Source organism: Neolamprologus brichardi, chromosome 17, assembly GCF_056152115.1.
Source record: "Neolamprologus brichardi isolate AB-2024 chromosome 17, ASM5615211v1, whole genome shotgun sequence".
In the NCBI taxonomy this organism is placed as follows: domain Eukaryota; kingdom Metazoa; phylum Chordata; class Actinopteri; order Cichliformes; family Cichlidae; genus Neolamprologus; species Neolamprologus brichardi.
In genome coordinates this window covers 38,621,667-38,638,267 of record NC_142120.1, presented here as the reverse complement: position 1 = coordinate 38,638,267, position 16,601 = coordinate 38,621,667, and the positions used below count along the sequence as shown (strand labels likewise).

At 45.6% G+C, this 16,601-nt stretch overlaps 2 protein-coding genes across 3 annotated transcripts; one reads left to right on the top strand and one right to left on the bottom strand.

Annotated features, from left to right (window-relative positions):
- The first annotated feature begins 452 nt into the window (after positions 1-452).
- Positions 453-12,233, top strand: slc26a5 (solute carrier family 26 member 5). Of its 2 annotated transcripts, none has more exons than XM_035915781.2 (18): positions 453-673; positions 1,634-1,900; positions 2,889-3,028; positions 3,219-3,329; positions 5,653-5,834; positions 5,987-6,151; positions 6,231-6,466; positions 6,555-6,702; positions 6,977-7,090; positions 7,203-7,280; positions 7,365-7,460; positions 7,677-7,783; positions 7,887-7,956; positions 8,026-8,118; positions 9,664-9,765; positions 9,915-10,076; positions 10,204-10,258; positions 11,500-12,233. In XM_035915781.2, exons 2-18 carry the CDS (start codon positions 1,728-1,730, stop codon positions 11,640-11,642), a joined length of 2,175 nt encoding a protein of 724 aa, XP_035771674.1. In that variant the 5' UTR covers positions 453-673; positions 1,634-1,727; the 3' UTR covers positions 11,643-12,233. The 2 variants fall into 2 exon arrangements, with proteins under 2 accessions (XP_035771674.1, XP_006808716.1); XM_006808653.3 differs by having other exon boundaries at positions 9,876-10,076.
- psmc2 (proteasome 26S subunit, ATPase 2) lies at positions 12,152-16,245 on the bottom strand. Its single transcript, XM_006808654.3, has 12 exons — positions 16,080-16,245; positions 15,791-15,828; positions 15,614-15,695; positions 14,649-14,748; positions 14,338-14,469; positions 14,173-14,245; positions 13,997-14,092; positions 13,736-13,900; positions 13,559-13,646; positions 13,256-13,458; positions 13,079-13,175; positions 12,152-12,437 (listed from the first exon to the last, which is right to left on the bottom strand). Exons 1-12 carry the CDS (start codon positions 16,147-16,149, stop codon positions 12,280-12,282), a joined length of 1,302 nt encoding a protein of 433 aa, XP_006808717.1. The 5' UTR covers positions 16,150-16,245; the 3' UTR covers positions 12,152-12,279.
- Between the last annotated feature and the right edge of the window lie 356 nt (positions 16,246-16,601).

The following is a 16,601-nucleotide window of genomic DNA, read 5'->3' as shown; positions in this document are numbered from 1 at the left end:
GTCTTGTGATTTCACACAGACCATAAATAAACTTCAACTAAAGTCATTTCTCATTTACAGTTACAGAGTGCTCACTCCAAAGCCGAATCCTGGCTGCAGCACGTGTTGTGACCAACACGGCACCGGGAGGAGGGGGCCGAGCCTGCCACACGTCAAACACTTTCTGCTTTCATCATCCACCCCCTGTCCCCAAACACGAGAGCTCCCACTCTGACTCCAGTAGATGTGTGTCTGTAATAAATGTGCCTGCCATATTTGGTATTTATCTTGAGAGAGAACAGGAAATGCCAGGTTTGGAAAACCTTTTAGACAAAAACTGCTAAAATGTAAAGGTCCCCTTTCCTTTCTGTCTTCTAGCACTGATATTAAAGCACAGCAAGAACGTAAAGTAGGCCTGCCCTTTGTTTTAGGACTACAAAGTGGGATGATAAAGACAACAACGCATGCGTGCAGAGCTACTCCCGTTCTTGCGGACCGGAAGTTGCGAGAAAGTTTTAATCAGAGGGACTCATCCTGTCTGCACATCCTATCTGTGGTTTATCGTCAGCGTTTGGTGCTCTAGTTAAAGGACGTTGCCCTTGTTAAACTTCAACCGGAGAGGTCAGTTTATGTACTTGTGTTCTCCTTGAGCCGACAGCATCTTAGCAGCTGGCGGGAAACGAGGAGGATGGAGGTGAGCGAAGCATCTTTGCTAGTATCTTTGAGTTAGCTTGTTTCCCTGTGAGAGGTGAAAGCTTCTGTCACAGCCACGGGAGCTGCTGTGGTTACGCTCGCCGTACCTGTAGCACATATTGGCCCTTTAATTAAAATTTCTCCGCTTTGAATGTATCAAAGCTGCTTTTTACAACATGATGTGAGCGAGCTAGCAGAGGAGAGGAAACGGGAAGAAGCCCGAGGCGTTCAACTGTCGGCGCGAGAATGACTGAACAGGAGACCCGACTTTATTCTGCATGATATATAAAACCTGTGACATAAGTCTGTTAATGTCCAGGACCTGTTCCACACACGGGTAACAAACAAGCAAGTGTTACTCATTTGCATATTATTATATATAAAATAATAAATATAGATTTAATAAATGATTAATGTAAATATCAAATACAGAACTGTATTCTAACCTTTCTAACAGTCGCCTGCTATTCTCACAGTATTACAGTAGTTTCATTCACTATTTATCTGCATAGCCAGAGATTTGATTTTTTTGTTTTTTTGGATTGACTTTGAAGGCACCATGTCGAGCTGTAATCCAAGTACTTAACCAGACCAGCCACGTGTTTCCTCTTTTATAAACGTTACCCACATGCATGGCTTTGTTCCTCGATCGTGGTCCATGAAGACCTGTGGTTGCAAGACTTCTGGGAGAGAGGTTTGCCTGCAGCTGTAAAACACTGTGCACCTACCCTGAGCAAACTTTATGCTGTATGATTTATTCAGCAAACCTTTCCCCCAGTACATCAGACTGAATGCAAGCCATTACATAAGCTGGTCCAAATATTTACTCAAAAGTTGCAGCATCGCAAATCAAACTGAAATCTCTTTGTCGGCATAGCAAAGGCCTTTCTTATTATCGTCAGCCATGCTTGTAGAAATCATAACTATCTTGTCATGTCTTGTCCTCGCTTGCTGTGAAAAGGTTTAAGGAATGAGGATATACCAGCCGAGAAGAAAAAGCGGGAGAGATAAACTACACGGGACATAGATCCTACGCCAGCCCTCCGGCCTCTACCATGGAGCAAGAAGAAGAAGAAGTGGTGGCTGCAGCAGCTCGAGAGGATGAAGACTCCCAGCTGATTTACAGGATCGAGCGTCCTGTCTACAATGAAACTCTGATCCAGGCGCAGCTTCTTAAACGCAAAGAAGACACCACCACAAATTGTCAGAAGCTGGCAGAAAAGTTCCAGTAAGTCTTTCTCTGGACATTTCCTGTTAACATGTCGTTGAACAGATCAGCATCGACACAGATCCACACACAAGATCCCAGAGTGCTGTATGAACTGAAGCAGAAGACAGTGGGATCTGTGGGAGTTGGTGTGCAACCTTCAAATGTCCTTTAGATGAGTGGGAAAATAAGACGTTTAAACACATTAAAATGCAACAAAGCTCCAACACTGATCTTCAAATAGATTATGTTGCATTCTAACATTTAAAAATGAAAAAGTTATTCAGAGCTAAACTGCACAAACCCGGGATCCTCTGTCCCTGCTTTTTATTTGGGAACTGATGCAGCTGGGCGAGCAAAAAGGGGAGAAGTCGGGGTTAAACAAGTCGGCTGGGAAATGACATGCTGATGCCAGCTCGGTGGCAATTTGGGACTGAGACAGGTGGGAGGGCTTACTGAGGGGGGGGCAGCTGAGGAGGAGGAGGTCTTCATACAAAAGCAGAGATGTGCATTGGAAGCGTACAGCGAGCAAAGCGAGTTAGTGAAGAACAGGTCTGCACTCATAACCATCCACAGGACGCAGGGGGCGAGGCAGAGGGTGTGACAGAGCTCAGGGCGGGAATCGACACAGTGACACGTTACAGTCATTTTATAGAGATGAGGGAACAACAAACGTGTCATAATGTTGTAAAACATTGATGTTTCTTACATACCTCTTGGCTATAGTGCAGAGTGAGGGTGAAGTTGTGAACAAACATTGCTACATCACTGAAATGATATTTCTGTGGTGTAAGAATGAACAAATATCTGTTAACCAGTGTGAATCACGTGCTGCTCTTAAAGGTATAGTGATTTTGTGAAGCACGAGTCATACCAAAGGTCAGCTAACACGAGGGGGCTTCTTGAATCCTGCAGCCAACAACATGAAAGCCGACTCCAGAAAAACGTTGTGGTCAGAGTATCGTCTGTGGAGGCTTTTAAAAATCTGATTGGTGTTGAATATCCACAGGTGTTCTTCAGAGAAGGCCAAGGCAGCAGCTCTGAGCTTCATGCCTATTCTCTCATGGCTGCCGTCGTATCCAGTCAAGAAGTACCTCTTTTCAGACGTGGTCTCAGGGCTCAGCACGGGAGTCGTGCAGCTTCCACAAGGTCAGTGAACTGTGCAGCAGCGCCGTGCGAAGCAGCGAGGCTGCGAGCAGGGCCGGCGGCGGCTCCAGAGGAGCAGTTTCTGCTTCATGCTGACTCTGTTTTGGCATCGCTGACACTTTGACACTGTGATGGAGTCACTGAGCCTCCAGGATTGTTTATTTGGAAACGTGTTATGTTCCCTGCTCCACAGGACTAGCCTACGCTATGCTGGCTGCGGTGCCTCCTGTTTATGGTCTGTACTCCTCCTTCTACCCGGTGCTGCTGTACACCTTCTTCGGCACGTCCAGGCACATATCAGTAGGTGAGAGAGTCTCTGTTCTGACCTCATGGCCCTGTGTGACCGGCTCTGCCCACGTACAGGAAAACATTTACAATATGCTCGTCATTGTTCCATAAGCTCCGCCCTCTTATTTACTCCCCGCCCCCAACACACACACAACAGAAAACTTCATGTTCTGCTGTTGAAGCTACATGTAGGTGATGCCCCGACCTACATATTTATCAAAATATTAATTTATTGTTTGAAATCGATCATTGTCCCCTCTGTTCCTCGTGTCTGCTTTCAAAACACCAAGATGGTGACGTTCAGACGCACCGAGCTGTTTTCTTTTCTCGCTTGTTAAGATGATGTCATTTTTACATGGTTGAGCTTTTTATATATTTCTTAATCCACATCAAAGTCTTGCCAGGCGACGAGTCCTTTTCCACACAGCTGTGTCTGCAGTGACTGTGAGGTGCACTGGGTTACACAGTGACTCAGCTGTGGAGGAAATGCTTGTATTTGTGCTAACTGTGTGCTTAGCTTTCACGGGAGGATTGTGACATTTCAGCGACCTCACCCTGTGACAGCTTCCTTTCCTTGAAATGGGTCCAAGTCTCAAATGCCAGCTGTGACCTATGAGTCCCTCTGACAGTTGGACCCAATGAAGCACCTCGCAAACAGGAAGTGTTCCTGTAAAACTGTCACATGGTGAGGAAACAACGCGTCACATTATGAGCCTGTCATCAGACAGCACACACTTGATGAACAGCACCAAACGGGAAGGAGGCAAAGTGCTGCAGTGATGTTTGGTTTAGTGCAACTGTGTGTGGGAGGGGCTTCCTGAAAAAGGACAGGTGCCATAAAAATATTACATTTCATTTTGTTAAAGCCAGCTGTGCTTTTATTAAACCTTCGTGGTCCTCTTCGTATGTGCGACGGTTTGGATATTTCTCTGTGAAGAACAGAAACTCAAAGAGCTCCGTGGTCCCACAGACTAAACCCACAGTGCTTCATGTCTCTCACACTCTGCAGTGAGATTCAGTTTTTCCTGCTCCACAGGGCAGATGATCCCGTCACAGCGTGTTCTGTAGGTCACCGTATGTTCTTCTGTTTGCAGTAGTTTGTGCTGTGGTTCTGTCTGCGTGCACCTGTAGGTGGATGACTCCACCTACAGGTGCAGGGTCTGAAAGCAAATAAGAAAACCCCGTTATCACATTGTGTGTGTGTGTGTGTGTGTGTGTGTGTGTGTGTGTGTGTGTGTGTGTGTGTGTGTGTGTGTGTGTGTGTGTGTAAAGTTTAGGATGAATGCTGATGAAACTTTGGGGGTGGAGGGAGTGACGTCATGTTAAGTCATATTTGACTGACATCCAGGTCTTCAAGCTCCACTAATGATTTTATTGGTTAAAAACTGACAAAACCTTCTAACTTAAACTTCCTTCATACACGTGTATTGATATTACACAGACAGCTGTATACATGCTGCTTACCTTCTCACTGAGAGTGTTTATGGGACTGTAAATATGACGTTATTACCTGATCTTCAAACGTTCCTGAAATGTCTTTAAAATTCTGATTAACATTGAGGAAGTGATGCTGGGGCTCACATCGGCATCCAAATGTCACCTTTGACCTCTACCTTTAAAGTAAATACTGCCCACAGAGGCTTAACCTTGTGCTCTGGTTTCAGTCCAAGCAGGTTTAAATGTTTTTAGTCTCTAAGTGATAATCAGCATGTAGCCACATCACTTTTGTGAATTTGAAAGTTTAGTAAATGTAAAAACAAAACAGCAGAAACTGTAACAGTGTAACCCCTCAGTCTCCTGTGGAAGGTTTTTAAAATCTGAGCTTGACAGATGTTGTAAAACTTCACTTTCTAACATCTTCCTGGGATTGTAAAACTCGCTGCCTCTCACTACGTAAAGACTGACACGAGCAGCAGGACTGAGATTTCATTAAACCCAGCCGCAGCTGTCTCACCAATCTGGCTGCTTTCTTTTCTCCAACGCTGTCACGCTTGTCTCCATTGTCAGTTTAAATCCATCCAACAAATGGGTCCAATAAACTAGACCTGCTCAACCCTTTGAAGCTGAGGAGCTAATCTGCAAAGATTGTAAATCACCGCTGGCCAAAATCTGGCCTGACATCAGGTTGCTGTGGTGATGACGGTCGCCTCTGGCAGAGAACCAGAGGATTTATTGGGCTGCTTTTCAAGTGTGAGGCAGGACGGCCTTTACCGTCACAGGGTGGTGAGAGGAAAGGCCGTCACCACCCAGTTTCTGTGCTGGGTTTGAGAGCTCGGTGTACTCGACATCAGCTTCGAACCGGCCTATCATAGCGCTGCGTTTGTGTCGATGACCTGCAGGTACCTTTGCTGTCATAAGTCTGATGATTGGGGGCGTCGCTGTGAGGGAGGCACCAGACAGCATGTTTATGAATATCAATGCTACTGGATCCAACGCATCTGATGCCATCAACGTGGAGCTTCGTGATAAGAGCAGGGTCCAGGTGGCCGTGATGGTCACAACCCTGGCGGGACTCATCCAGGTCAGCCTCCTACAGAGCAGCCGTGGCTCACTGTTTATCCACAGCAGCAGCAGCATGTCTGAACCACTGTTGATGTATCAACTCGATGTTTCTGTATGAAACATTGTTTTTAAAAACAGAATCACGCCCCTCTTCTTCTGCATTCCTTTCAGATTGTTTTAGGTCTTCTCAGGTTTGGCTTTGTAGCGATCTACCTCACCGAGCCCCTGGTGCGAGGCTTCACCACAGCAGCATCCATGCACGTCGTCATCTCCCAGCTGAAGTACTTGCTGGGGGTGGAAACGCAGCGTTATTCTGGGTTTCTCTCTGCTATTTATGTGAGTTTTGAGAGGCCCTGTCTTTCTCCTTCCCAGAATGGTCGATGAATCGCTAACACTTACCTTTCTGTCACTGCAGAGCGTCAAAGCAGTGCTCAGCAGAATCACCAGCACCAATATTGCCACTTTCCTTCTGGGGCTCGGGTGTATCATCTTCCTTTACGCGATCAAAGTTCTCAACGAGCGCTTCAAGAAGAAGCTGCCCATTCCCATTCCTGGAGAGATCATCGTGGTCATCGTGTCCACGGGCATCTCTTATGGTTTGTCGTTATCAAAGCAATACAAGGTCCATGTGGTTGGGAACATACCAACAGGGTAGGCCGCACTCTATAGATTTAGTGTCTTTTGGTTGAAGCTCGTGTTCTCTACACGTATGTGACAGATGTTCTCTTATTGGTTACAGGCTTCGCCCTCCTGCTGCCCCAAACATCTCGCTGCTGCCCAATTTGGTCACAGATTCTTTTGCTATAGCAATTGTAGGATTCTCCATGGACGTCTCGCTGGCCAAGATCTTTGCCCTGAAACATGGCTACAGTGTGGATGGCAACCAGGTGAGTGTGTCCACGGCTGCTGATGAGCCTCTGGCATCATGTGCGTGACTAAATGTTTAAAACACTTCTGGATGACGGGACGTCCTCTAGCTGTTTGTTGCAAAGTTATATTTTTATTCTGCACGCTGATGTTGGAAATGCTGCTCACAAAAGGTTCATTGTTCCAGTTTGTTGGAACTTGTTCATTTCCTTGAGCACTGAGTTGTGACGTGTGAAAGTGTTGTTGCAGAAGGACTCAGTGTTTCACAGTCTTCCTCCACGTGTCCACTTTCAGGAGCTCATCGCACTCGGTCTGTGTAACTTCATCAGCTCTTTCTTCCAAACGTTTGCCGTCACCTGCTCCATGTCGAGGAGTCTGGTGCAGGAGAGCACAGGAGGCAAAACACAGGTGACGCACGAGCTGCAGGAGTGATTACACTATCTAAATTGGTGCTGTAAAGCTGTTGTTAGCGTGAGAGGTGTGTTGATGGAGTTATTGCTTTTTTATGTGTGTGCTTTAGATTGCAGGGCTCCTGGCGTCGCTGCTGGTGCTGCTGGTGGTGGTGGCCGTCGGCTTTGTCTTCGAGCCGCTCCCTCAGGTGAGTTCTGACGTTTGGGCGTGACCTGTGAGCCCGCACACACCTAAATGTCTTCTTTGGCTCATGTTTGCTTGTGTTTCTCAGACTGCGCTGGCTGCCATCATCATGGTCAACCTCATTGGGATGTTCAAGCAGTTCAGAGACATTCCCAGTCTGTGGAGGACCAGCAAGATTGAACTGGTCAGTCTTTAAAACCAAGCTTAGCTGACTTAAAGTGCAGCGTTGTTCTGAGAGGTGTGTATGTGAACACAGTGGAGAGAACTTGCAGACAGAAGTGTGACTATAATGTGCAGGAGTGGAAACGATCAGATAGATGCACGTCGTCTGAAGACATTTGCTTATGTAAAACGCTTTCTCTTCATGCTAGTTTCATGTTACTTTCTTTTTTGTCCTCAGGCCATCTGGGTGGTTGCCTTTATCGCTTCTGTGCTGCTGGGACTGGACTACGGCCTCCTGGTGGCCGTCACGTTCGCCATATTGACAGTCATATACAGGACGCAGAGGTAATGATTCGAATATGTGTTTTTCCTTGAACTGGAGCTTAAAGGCAGCTGTGAGAGTTTTCAGGTTTGATTTGTGCTCTGAGCTGTTCTCTTTCTCGTCCAGCCCTAAAACTTCCATCCTGGGTCACGTCGCTAACACGGGGCTGTACTGTGACGTCGACGAGTATGAAGAGGTAAATGTGTGAGGAGAGAAACCTGCTCCGTGTGAAACATCCACACTGACCTGCTGTTTGTGTTCTCAGGCGGCTGAATATGAGGGGATTAAGATTTTCCACTCCAACTCTTCAATCTACTTTGCTAACAGTGACCTGTACGTGAACAGCCTCAAGGAGAAGGTGTGTTTGAGTGTGTAACAAACAGAAACCCTTTTGTTATATGTGAAGCACTTATTATCACTGGGTCTTACCTGACTCAGAGGAGCAGCGTGTAATTATCTGGTGGATACGAGCAGAGCTCTGCTTTGAGATGAGCAGGAGTCTGTTTGCTTGTGTTTTCACTGTCTTGGCTACAAATGAAGGTTTGCAGTTGTAACCTGTTCACGTTACAGCTGAAGCTTCAGCAGTTCAGTGAAAACGTTGCTGCATGGCTTTATTAAAATGCCCGTAAAGGTGGACTGTACACAAGCAAAGAATTTGTTTCTGGATTCAGTTTCCACAGAAATTATACCCATCAAAATGTTTCGTTGTTGAAACATGATTTTTATGTATTTTAATCCAACCAGATTTTTTAGAACACTTTTTCTTTTTCTGACATTGTAATTTCAAGATGATTAAAGAGGCCAGAAAGATGAGAACAATTTTTTTTTGCTGCTTTTTTATGTGTTCAAATAACTAAGAGCAAAAAATACATTTTAAACTTTACTGTGTGAATTAAAACAAAGGTTTCTCCAGTATCTAAGCACCATGTGGGAAATATTCCCAGCCTCTCCCAGTCTTAACCTAACGAGTAACTGTGCCAGCAACACCTGATTCCTAGGATCAGTCTCTGTGGTGGCATGTTGAGTCCTTAAAGGGGAAAAGAGTCCCGTTGTAAGATCATGGATTTAGCTCGGTGTTTACGAGTCACAGCCTGATCGCCTCAATAACACAAAGACCTACGCTACAAGAGCTCAACACGGTGCCACGATCAGCTGCAGAGGGTAACAGGCTCATTACTTTACTGCTTCAGAGCTTGGACAGTTGATGGAACTATGAATTCTGGGTAATTACGTTTTCACCTAGGTGCAGGTTTGGATAGCTTGTGTTGGTTAAACAATGAAATCAAACTGCATTTTGCTTTTACTCAGGTTTAAGATTAAGATTAACGCTTGTTTTGTGACAAATCAGGTGACGCACAGATGTTACTGAAAGCAGTTGATCATGTGCTTCATGCTTATTGTGTCAAAGTTTAAAAGGAAAGACGTCAATATGTGTTTGTTTTGTAAAACATTGTTTCAGTTCTCATTTTTGTTTTTCATATTCAATTCAGCTTTATTTACACAGCACCAAATCACAACAGTCACCTCAAGGAGCTTTATATTGTACAGTAGACCCTACAATAATACATACAGAGAAAACCCAACAATCATATGACCCCCTATGAGCAGCACTTTGGCGACAGTGGGAAGGAAAAACTCCCTTTTAACAGGAAGAAACCTCCAGCAGAACCAGGCTCAGGGAGGGGCGGGGCCATCTGCTGTGATTGGTTGGGGTGAGAGAAGGAAGACAGGATAAAGACATGCTGTGGAAGAGAGACAGAGGTTAATAACAGGTGTATTATGTAATGTAATATGAATAATTATCAGAGAAAATGCCAAAATAAGACGTGAGGTAATGGAGGAGGTAAAGAGTGAGGAAGTGCTGAGCTGGATGTTAACAGCTCTGCTGTGATTATGTTTACAGACGGGGCTGAACCCTGAACGCTTACAAGCTGCTCGGAAAGCCCAAAAAAAAAGAAAGAAGACGAGCAGCGATCAGTCGTCTCCGCTGAAAATCTGTGCCACGGTGAGTTTTTCTTTTCTGTCCAAACTTTGAGCTTTGTCAACAGGTTAAATACACTCATGTGACCGTCGTGTGTGTCTATAATATGTTTTGTGGTGTTGCTTTGTTTCTAGTACAAGGATGAGGCAGTAACTCATGACGTTTTGTCCCAGAGCCACGTGGCGGTGGATCAGAAGAACGGCCAGTTTGGCGACAGACATGGCGACTCAGAGGAGGCGGTCTTCCTTGAGCCTTTCAGCACAGTCCACTCCATCATCCTGGACTGGACGTCTGCAACTTTCATCGACTCAGTGGGAGCGAAAGCCATCAGACAGGTTCTGGCCCTTTCTCCAGCGCTGCACAGGAGCAGCAGCTGCATGTTTTCACTGAACTCCAGTCAGTGTTTCGTGGTGTCGAGCTCCAATACTAAAAACTATTATCGGTTTTTATCTGTTTGTGCAGGTCATTAAAGAGTATGCCGCCGTAGATGTCCGGGTGGTCATAGCTGGCTGCAACAGTAAGTGACTATTAAGACTTTTCATTAGATCTGAAAATATCTGTACACATGCTGTTTTATATGCAACACGTACAAAACGCAACTAAAACCCATCCTTCCATCCTCTTATCTTCACAAATAGCTGTGGGGACTATTTGTGGACCATGAACTGTTCATGAAACCAGTTAAAGAGGACTGGTGCTTTGTTACACATCGTCCTGCAGGAGTTGGTACACTGTGGTCAGAAAGGCATGGACGTGGAAATATCCCTCACACTGTAGCACCAGTGATTGAAGGCAGGAGGAATCCATGCTGTTATGTTTACACCAAAGCCTGTGCATACTGCAACCTCAGGTTTCTGTTTGTAGCTGGGCGATGTGGCGCCCTGTGCTGCTGTAGCCCATCTGCTTTCCAACACGAGGTGCATTCAGAGAAGCTCTTTGGTGGTAACACGTGGTTATTTGAGTCACTCTCACCTTCCTGTCACGCTCGACACAAAATCATTGAGGCATCTTCTCCCAGAGAACTGCTGCTCGCCTGTTGCGTTCTCTTGTTCAGACCGTCCTCTCTAAACCTCAGAGATGATTGTGTTGGGAAGACCCAGCAACGTCTAAAACACTCAGCACGTCTGATATCTACAGTCATGCCATGTGATTCTTCTGCCATGTGATTGGCTGATTTCGATGTTTGCATGAATGAGAACATGATAAGGTCTGTAAGTGGAGACCTATAATAAAGACAAGTTCCACACACTGGGGTCATAATGTAAAGGATGGAAACAGGCAACAAGCGCTGTGACAGAACTCTGAAAGTTCTGGTTTGAATGATTGAGCCTGTGGGTCCTGACAGACTGCTGCAAACACAGCCTGTGACTCACAGACTGAAGCCATTCCTGCAGTAACAAACAGGACGCTCCTGTTCTGCACATTTGGGATTGAAAATGAGAAGATGTCACACGATATATTTACAGTTCACTCTCGGTATATTGGCTCACGAGCGCTCAGCTAGCCAGAAGGGATGAAGCTGCAGCGGCTCGTTTCAGACTGTAACAAAGCTGCAGTCCAAGAAGTGAACACAGCAGGTTGCTTTAGTTGCTATGTGTGCCCTGTAAATAAACAAAGCTATCACTGCAGGAATGTCTGTGTCTGCACAGAACGTGTATTAGCGTCTTTCCTTCACTAAAGTCTGTTTGTGTTCAAATGGTTTGAAAGTGGTTGTTGTCATTGATGTAAATACTGAGCCTGCTGCATGTTTCTCTGCAGGGAACCTGCTGGCTGAACTGGACACCTTGAAGTTCTTCACTCAGGACCTGACCACAGACTTCCTGTTCCCCACCGTCCACGACGCCGTGCTCCACTGTCAGCACTCTCACCTGTCTGTGGCTGCGGTCAGCGACATGACCTGAGAGGATGTGACGTGGTGGCGCTCTCACAACCTCGCTGTGAACTTGTTTTCAGCTGAAACATCAGGAGTGTTTTTCACTCAGTGCCCTTAAAGAATCGAAGTCTCGTTAAAGTTCCAAAGCAGCAAGAACATCGTTTTAATCAGAACCTTCAGGATGTGTCCAGCCCGATTTCTCTGCAGTGTTGCACTTTAGTCATGTTGTAGTTCTCACTGTTTGCTGAAGTACTTTTTAATGCTGCAGCTTTGTCTACATGATAATGTTAGCAGGTACTTTTGGAGGCCTTGTGTTGTAAACATGTAATACTGACCACCTCATTATCACGCTGGTACCAAATCGTTACCTGTAATCTGTCAATATGATTTTTGTTATTCTGATCAGGAATGAGCTTTCCGGTCTGTTTGCAGTGTCATGTTGCTGTTACTGTACATTTGCATTGGTATATGACTCAGTACTACATGAATGCAGCTTTAATTGTGCTGTTAGTGAACGACACAGGAGGCCTTTCAAGCTTATTTTGTTAAACACTGAAACTGAAATCTGGAATAACTTTTATTTTTTAGTGAACAACAATAACAACAAAACAAAATCCTTTTGACTTTCTTTTTTTGACAAAGCCAAATCACACACAAGCACACACTCAGTTGTAGGTCATGTATCTGGGAGTGGCGCTGAACTTGGCGTATGATTTGATGACCTTGTTAACGGCTTCCAAGAAATCTTTCTCTGTGGCGATCTTCCTGCGAGCCCTGATGGCAAACATTCCTGCCTCGGTGCACACGCTGCGGATCTCGGCACCTGAAAGGAAGCACGATTTAAGAGAGTGCTCAGACTTTCAGAGAGCTGAGAAACTATTAAACCTGCATGTAGACGACCTTTATCCCAAAGCCATTCAAAACAGTTTGACTTGGCTGAAATACAGGATCGTGTTAAAGGACAGCCAAGACTTGCCTCAGACGCTCATCTACTTTAACATAACATACTTCCAAGTAACAGGTTGCCCCCGTGTGGTCATACATCAGTACTACACTAAGAGGTCGATAAATCGGAAAAATACTGGAAGCCACTCAGAAAACAAGTAGTTTAGTGCAGCGGTCCCCAACTTTTTAATCTATCTCCGACAATATTTTCACAGGTGGCCTTTATGATGTCGCGGATCAATAAAACAAAATAAAACCAGTACTGGTACCAAACACCAGGGAAACCGTGTTAACAATGAAACCCCTGAAAACCATACATTTCACACCCAAGCCTCAACTCTTACGCCCGGTACCGGTCCGTGGTTTAGGGACCGCTGGTTTAGTGTCTCTATGACAACAGCATTCTGAAGGACAGCTGATGTATGCCACACCCACACGAGCAGGAAACACTAAAACATAAAGACGCAGCTGAGGGAGACTGTGACTCGACAGGAAGTAACGTCTGCTCTGCAGTCTTACCGGTGCTGTTGGGACAGAGGCGAGCCAGCAGCTCAAAGCGAATGTCTCTCTCCACACTCATGGAGCGGGCATGGATCTTGAAGATGTGGGTGCGACCCTGCAACGGCGGGTTTAAAGATGGTTGAATTGGACAGAGCTACATCAGAGAAGTGTAACACAGTCCAGTTTGAAACTCACCTCAAGGTCAGGCAGGCTGAACTCGATCTTCCTATCCAGACGTCCGGGCCTCATCAGGGCCGGGTCCAGCGTGTCCGGCCTGTTGGTGGCCATCAGCACTTTGATGTTGCCTCGAGGGTCGAAACCATCCAGCTGATTGATGAGCTCCAGCATGGTCCTTTGGACCTCGTTGTCTCCACCGGCGCCGTCATCAAAACGAGCACCTGGGAGGTTCAGAGGGTTACACGCTCACACTCAGAACGGATTTCTCTTCACGCTGGATTAAAAGGACGTCAATGGATGTTTTTAAGTAATAAGACTAACCTCCAATAGCATCGATTTCATCAAAGAAGATCAGACAGGCCTTTTTGGTCCTGGCCATCTCAAAGAGCTCACGCACCATCCTGGCGCCCTGCGAACGAGTTCAGGAAAAGTCAGACGTTTACGAGAATCAACCTTCCTGATCTGAACTTCAGCTGATCTTTCTTTTTGTGAGCGCACCTCTCCCACGTATTTCTGCACCAGCTCGGAGCCGATGACTCTGATGAAGCAGGCGTCTGTTCTGTTGGCCACAGCCCGGGCACACAGGGTCTTTCCGGTACCGGGGGGCCCGAATAGCAGCACACCTTTAGGAGGCTCGATTCCCAGATTGACAAACCTCTCAGGCTGGTGAGAAGAAGAAGACGACAAGTGAGCTTCCATGTGCAGAAGACAGTTGCTTCACTCGTGCCTCAGTGGTGGTTCTAACTTTGGAACACTCACGTGGAGCAGCGGCGTTTCGACCACCTCTCTTAGCTTCTCAATCTGCTCCTTGCATCCACCAACATCACTGTAGGTCACATCAGGCTTCTCTTCCACCTAAAGCAAGTGGGCCAAGGAGTTATCACATGCAAGCAGACAGATAACCAAACAATCACAGAGTATCCTCGCCTCCCAACCTGCATCATGGTGACAGTGGGGTCGATTTTCGGAGGCAGAGGAATGTGGATCTGATACTTGTTTCTGTCAACCCTGGAAAAACAGAAAGGACACTAAACTTAGCTTACAGCTGACGGAACCTTCTGGAAACTACGTAACACATCTAAATCATGTTTCTGCCTCACCCCACTCTCATGCCCTCCTCGATGTCAGTTGGAGCCACCTGGTCACTCAGGTCCACCACAAACTTGGCAAACTGTTTGACGTTGATGATGTATTTGGGATCCTCAGAGTCTGCATTGATGATCTTTGTGCATCTGTCAGAAAAAAATAAAGAATCATGAAGCTACATAATGGAAATGCTGTGGAAGGAAGTAGGAAAGCTAAGAATATTCACGTCAGATTAACAGGAATGTCGCTCGAAACATCCCAAAGGGAAGATCAGCGATATAACACCACACTTTACATTTTGGTGATGTTAAAGTCGAACATTTACCTTGCTACCTGCAGCGGCTGCTCGCTCTGCAGTGTCTGCTTGTCAGCAGCTAGATCCCAGAGAGCCGGTGGAGCCAGGCCTGTGTCAGACTCCTTGATGCCTGTGCAATTAAAAACAAACAAAAATCAGACACAAAGCATGTTGCGCAGCCCTCCAAAGTACCAAAACCGTCCATATATACTCCTCTGATAAAGCTGGACAACCGTTCCAAATTTAAGATGATCCATTTTCAACAACAATGCAGCCCTTTCCATTTTTTGGAGTTAAAGTCAACTAGACATGCCTTTTTAAAATCTAAACTGGCCCCATAGCTGTGGGTTGTGGTAGAAAAGGTGATCTCTCTTTGTGTGTTAAACTAGCCCAGAGTACAGGCTGGCACTGGGTGGCCGGGAAAGGCCAGCTAGACAGCTGCATCTGAAGTAACAGGCCGTCAAGCACCAAATAATTAAATCAAGGAGTGAAAATACATGAGATTTAACTGGCACCTAATGAAACTTAAATGTCCAAATGTATTTGTGCAACAGCGTTATTGAGTCCTGTGCATGTTGCAGGATAATCAGTTAATATGCACAGGACCATGCAGCTGCAGTTATCATTGTGTCTGTAACTTGGGACGCACAATTCGCTAAACTTGCTGATTTCGTATCGTTTCTGGATGCAACTGGAAGACATGAAACTGAGAATATCTGAATACATTTACAAATTGTAATGGTGAATTCCAAGTAAAGAAAATCTAAGAAAGCCGGAGTAAAACCCCTGATTTTGACCCAGTACTTGAAATTTGGTCAGACACAAGTGGCCTCCTAAGCTGGAATTTTTGAAGGTTTAGAAAGTTAGTTCGGCAAATGAGCTTTTCAAATAAATGCCGTTTTATTGCTTATGACCGCTTTAATCACCAAGTCCAGTAAGAAGCTTACTGAGAACGTCTTACTGCCCTGCTGTGGCACAAATGTACTCTCGCTCACCCGTCAGCTCGTTTATCTTCTTGAGCAGCTGCTGAATGTCATCTTCCACCTGTTTGATCTGTCTGGAATAGGTACTCTGACCCTGGTGGTGAACAGCAAACAACACATTCACTCACTGTGGAATCATTTCCATGACACTTGCTTGGTGTCGTGGTTCAGTTTGAAAGCCATACTTACATATGTTTTGAGCAGAGCGATGTCTCCTTCATCCAAAGCTTTAAAAAAGAATCACAATCACATGAATGCGTTTGCACTCCGACACTGTTGTCGGACTGAGCGATGCAGTATACACGAGACTTTTCCACCATCAACACATCATATTTATAACAACATGGTAACAAATACATTCAGCAGGAGCAAACTGTTTTCAACGAGCTAAGCTAACATTAGCAATGTTGCTAGCTGATATCGACGCTTCCTTTCGCGAAATAATATCTTAGTTTAAAATAAACGATTTTAGATATACCTCTAATAGGGGAGTCATCCTTCTCCTCTTCCTTAATCTTCCTTTGGTCGTCTCCCAGATAGTCCGGCATGTCTAACGTGTGAACAAACTGTTTAGTCACGAACAAGCGGGACTGCTAAACTCTACAATTACACAGCAGCTTTGGACTTCCGCCGCTATGCGCAACTTACCGGAACACACAAGCGGGAATTGTAGTGAGGATGTACCAGCTTTACGGGTTTAAAAATATATTATTATCATGTTGTTCTGTTGGGGGCTACAGAAATCTTGTGCGTATCATTTTTACATCCTAATTATTAGAGAAACTGTGTGACATGTTTAGCTAGCGGGGCCAGGTTTTAATCTACAGATAAATACCAAAACAAAAACGGCGGAACTACAAGTGACGAGGCGCGATGATACACCCGGAGGTTTTAGCGGTGTGACAGCAGAGCTCGTTCTCGGATTGGCAGTGGCAAAAGGAGGCCCATGTGGTAGAGAGCGGGCCACAGACTGTAGCACTTTCTAAAGGTCTCACTTGAT

Excerpts from the sequence above, each read along its gene's own strand:
- slc26a5 (XM_006808653.3), top strand. The coding sequence starts at position 1,728 with ATGGAGCAAGAAGAAGAAGAAGTGGTGGCTGCAGCAGCTCGAGAGGAT. Across the intron at positions 7,784-7,886 it reads GTCATATACAGGACGCAGAG|CCCTAAAACTTCCATCCTGG; the intron begins GTAATGATTCGA and ends TTTCTCGTCCAG. Across the intron at positions 9,766-9,875 it reads CGCTGAAAATCTGTGCCACG|TACAAGGATGAGGCAGTAAC; the intron begins GTGAGTTTTTCT and ends CTTTGTTTCTAG.
- psmc2 (XM_006808654.3), bottom strand. The coding sequence starts at position 16,149 with ATGCCGGACTATCTGGGAGACGACCAAAGGAAGATTAAGGAAGAGGAG. Across the intron at positions 15,696-15,790 it reads TCGCTCTGCTCAAAACATAT|GGTCAGAGTACCTATTCCAG; the intron begins GTAAGTATGGCT and ends GTTCACCACCAG. Across the intron at positions 12,438-13,078 it reads CCTCTGTCCCAACAGCACCG|GTGCCGAGATCCGCAGCGTG; the intron begins GTAAGACTGCAG and ends GCTTCCTTTCAG.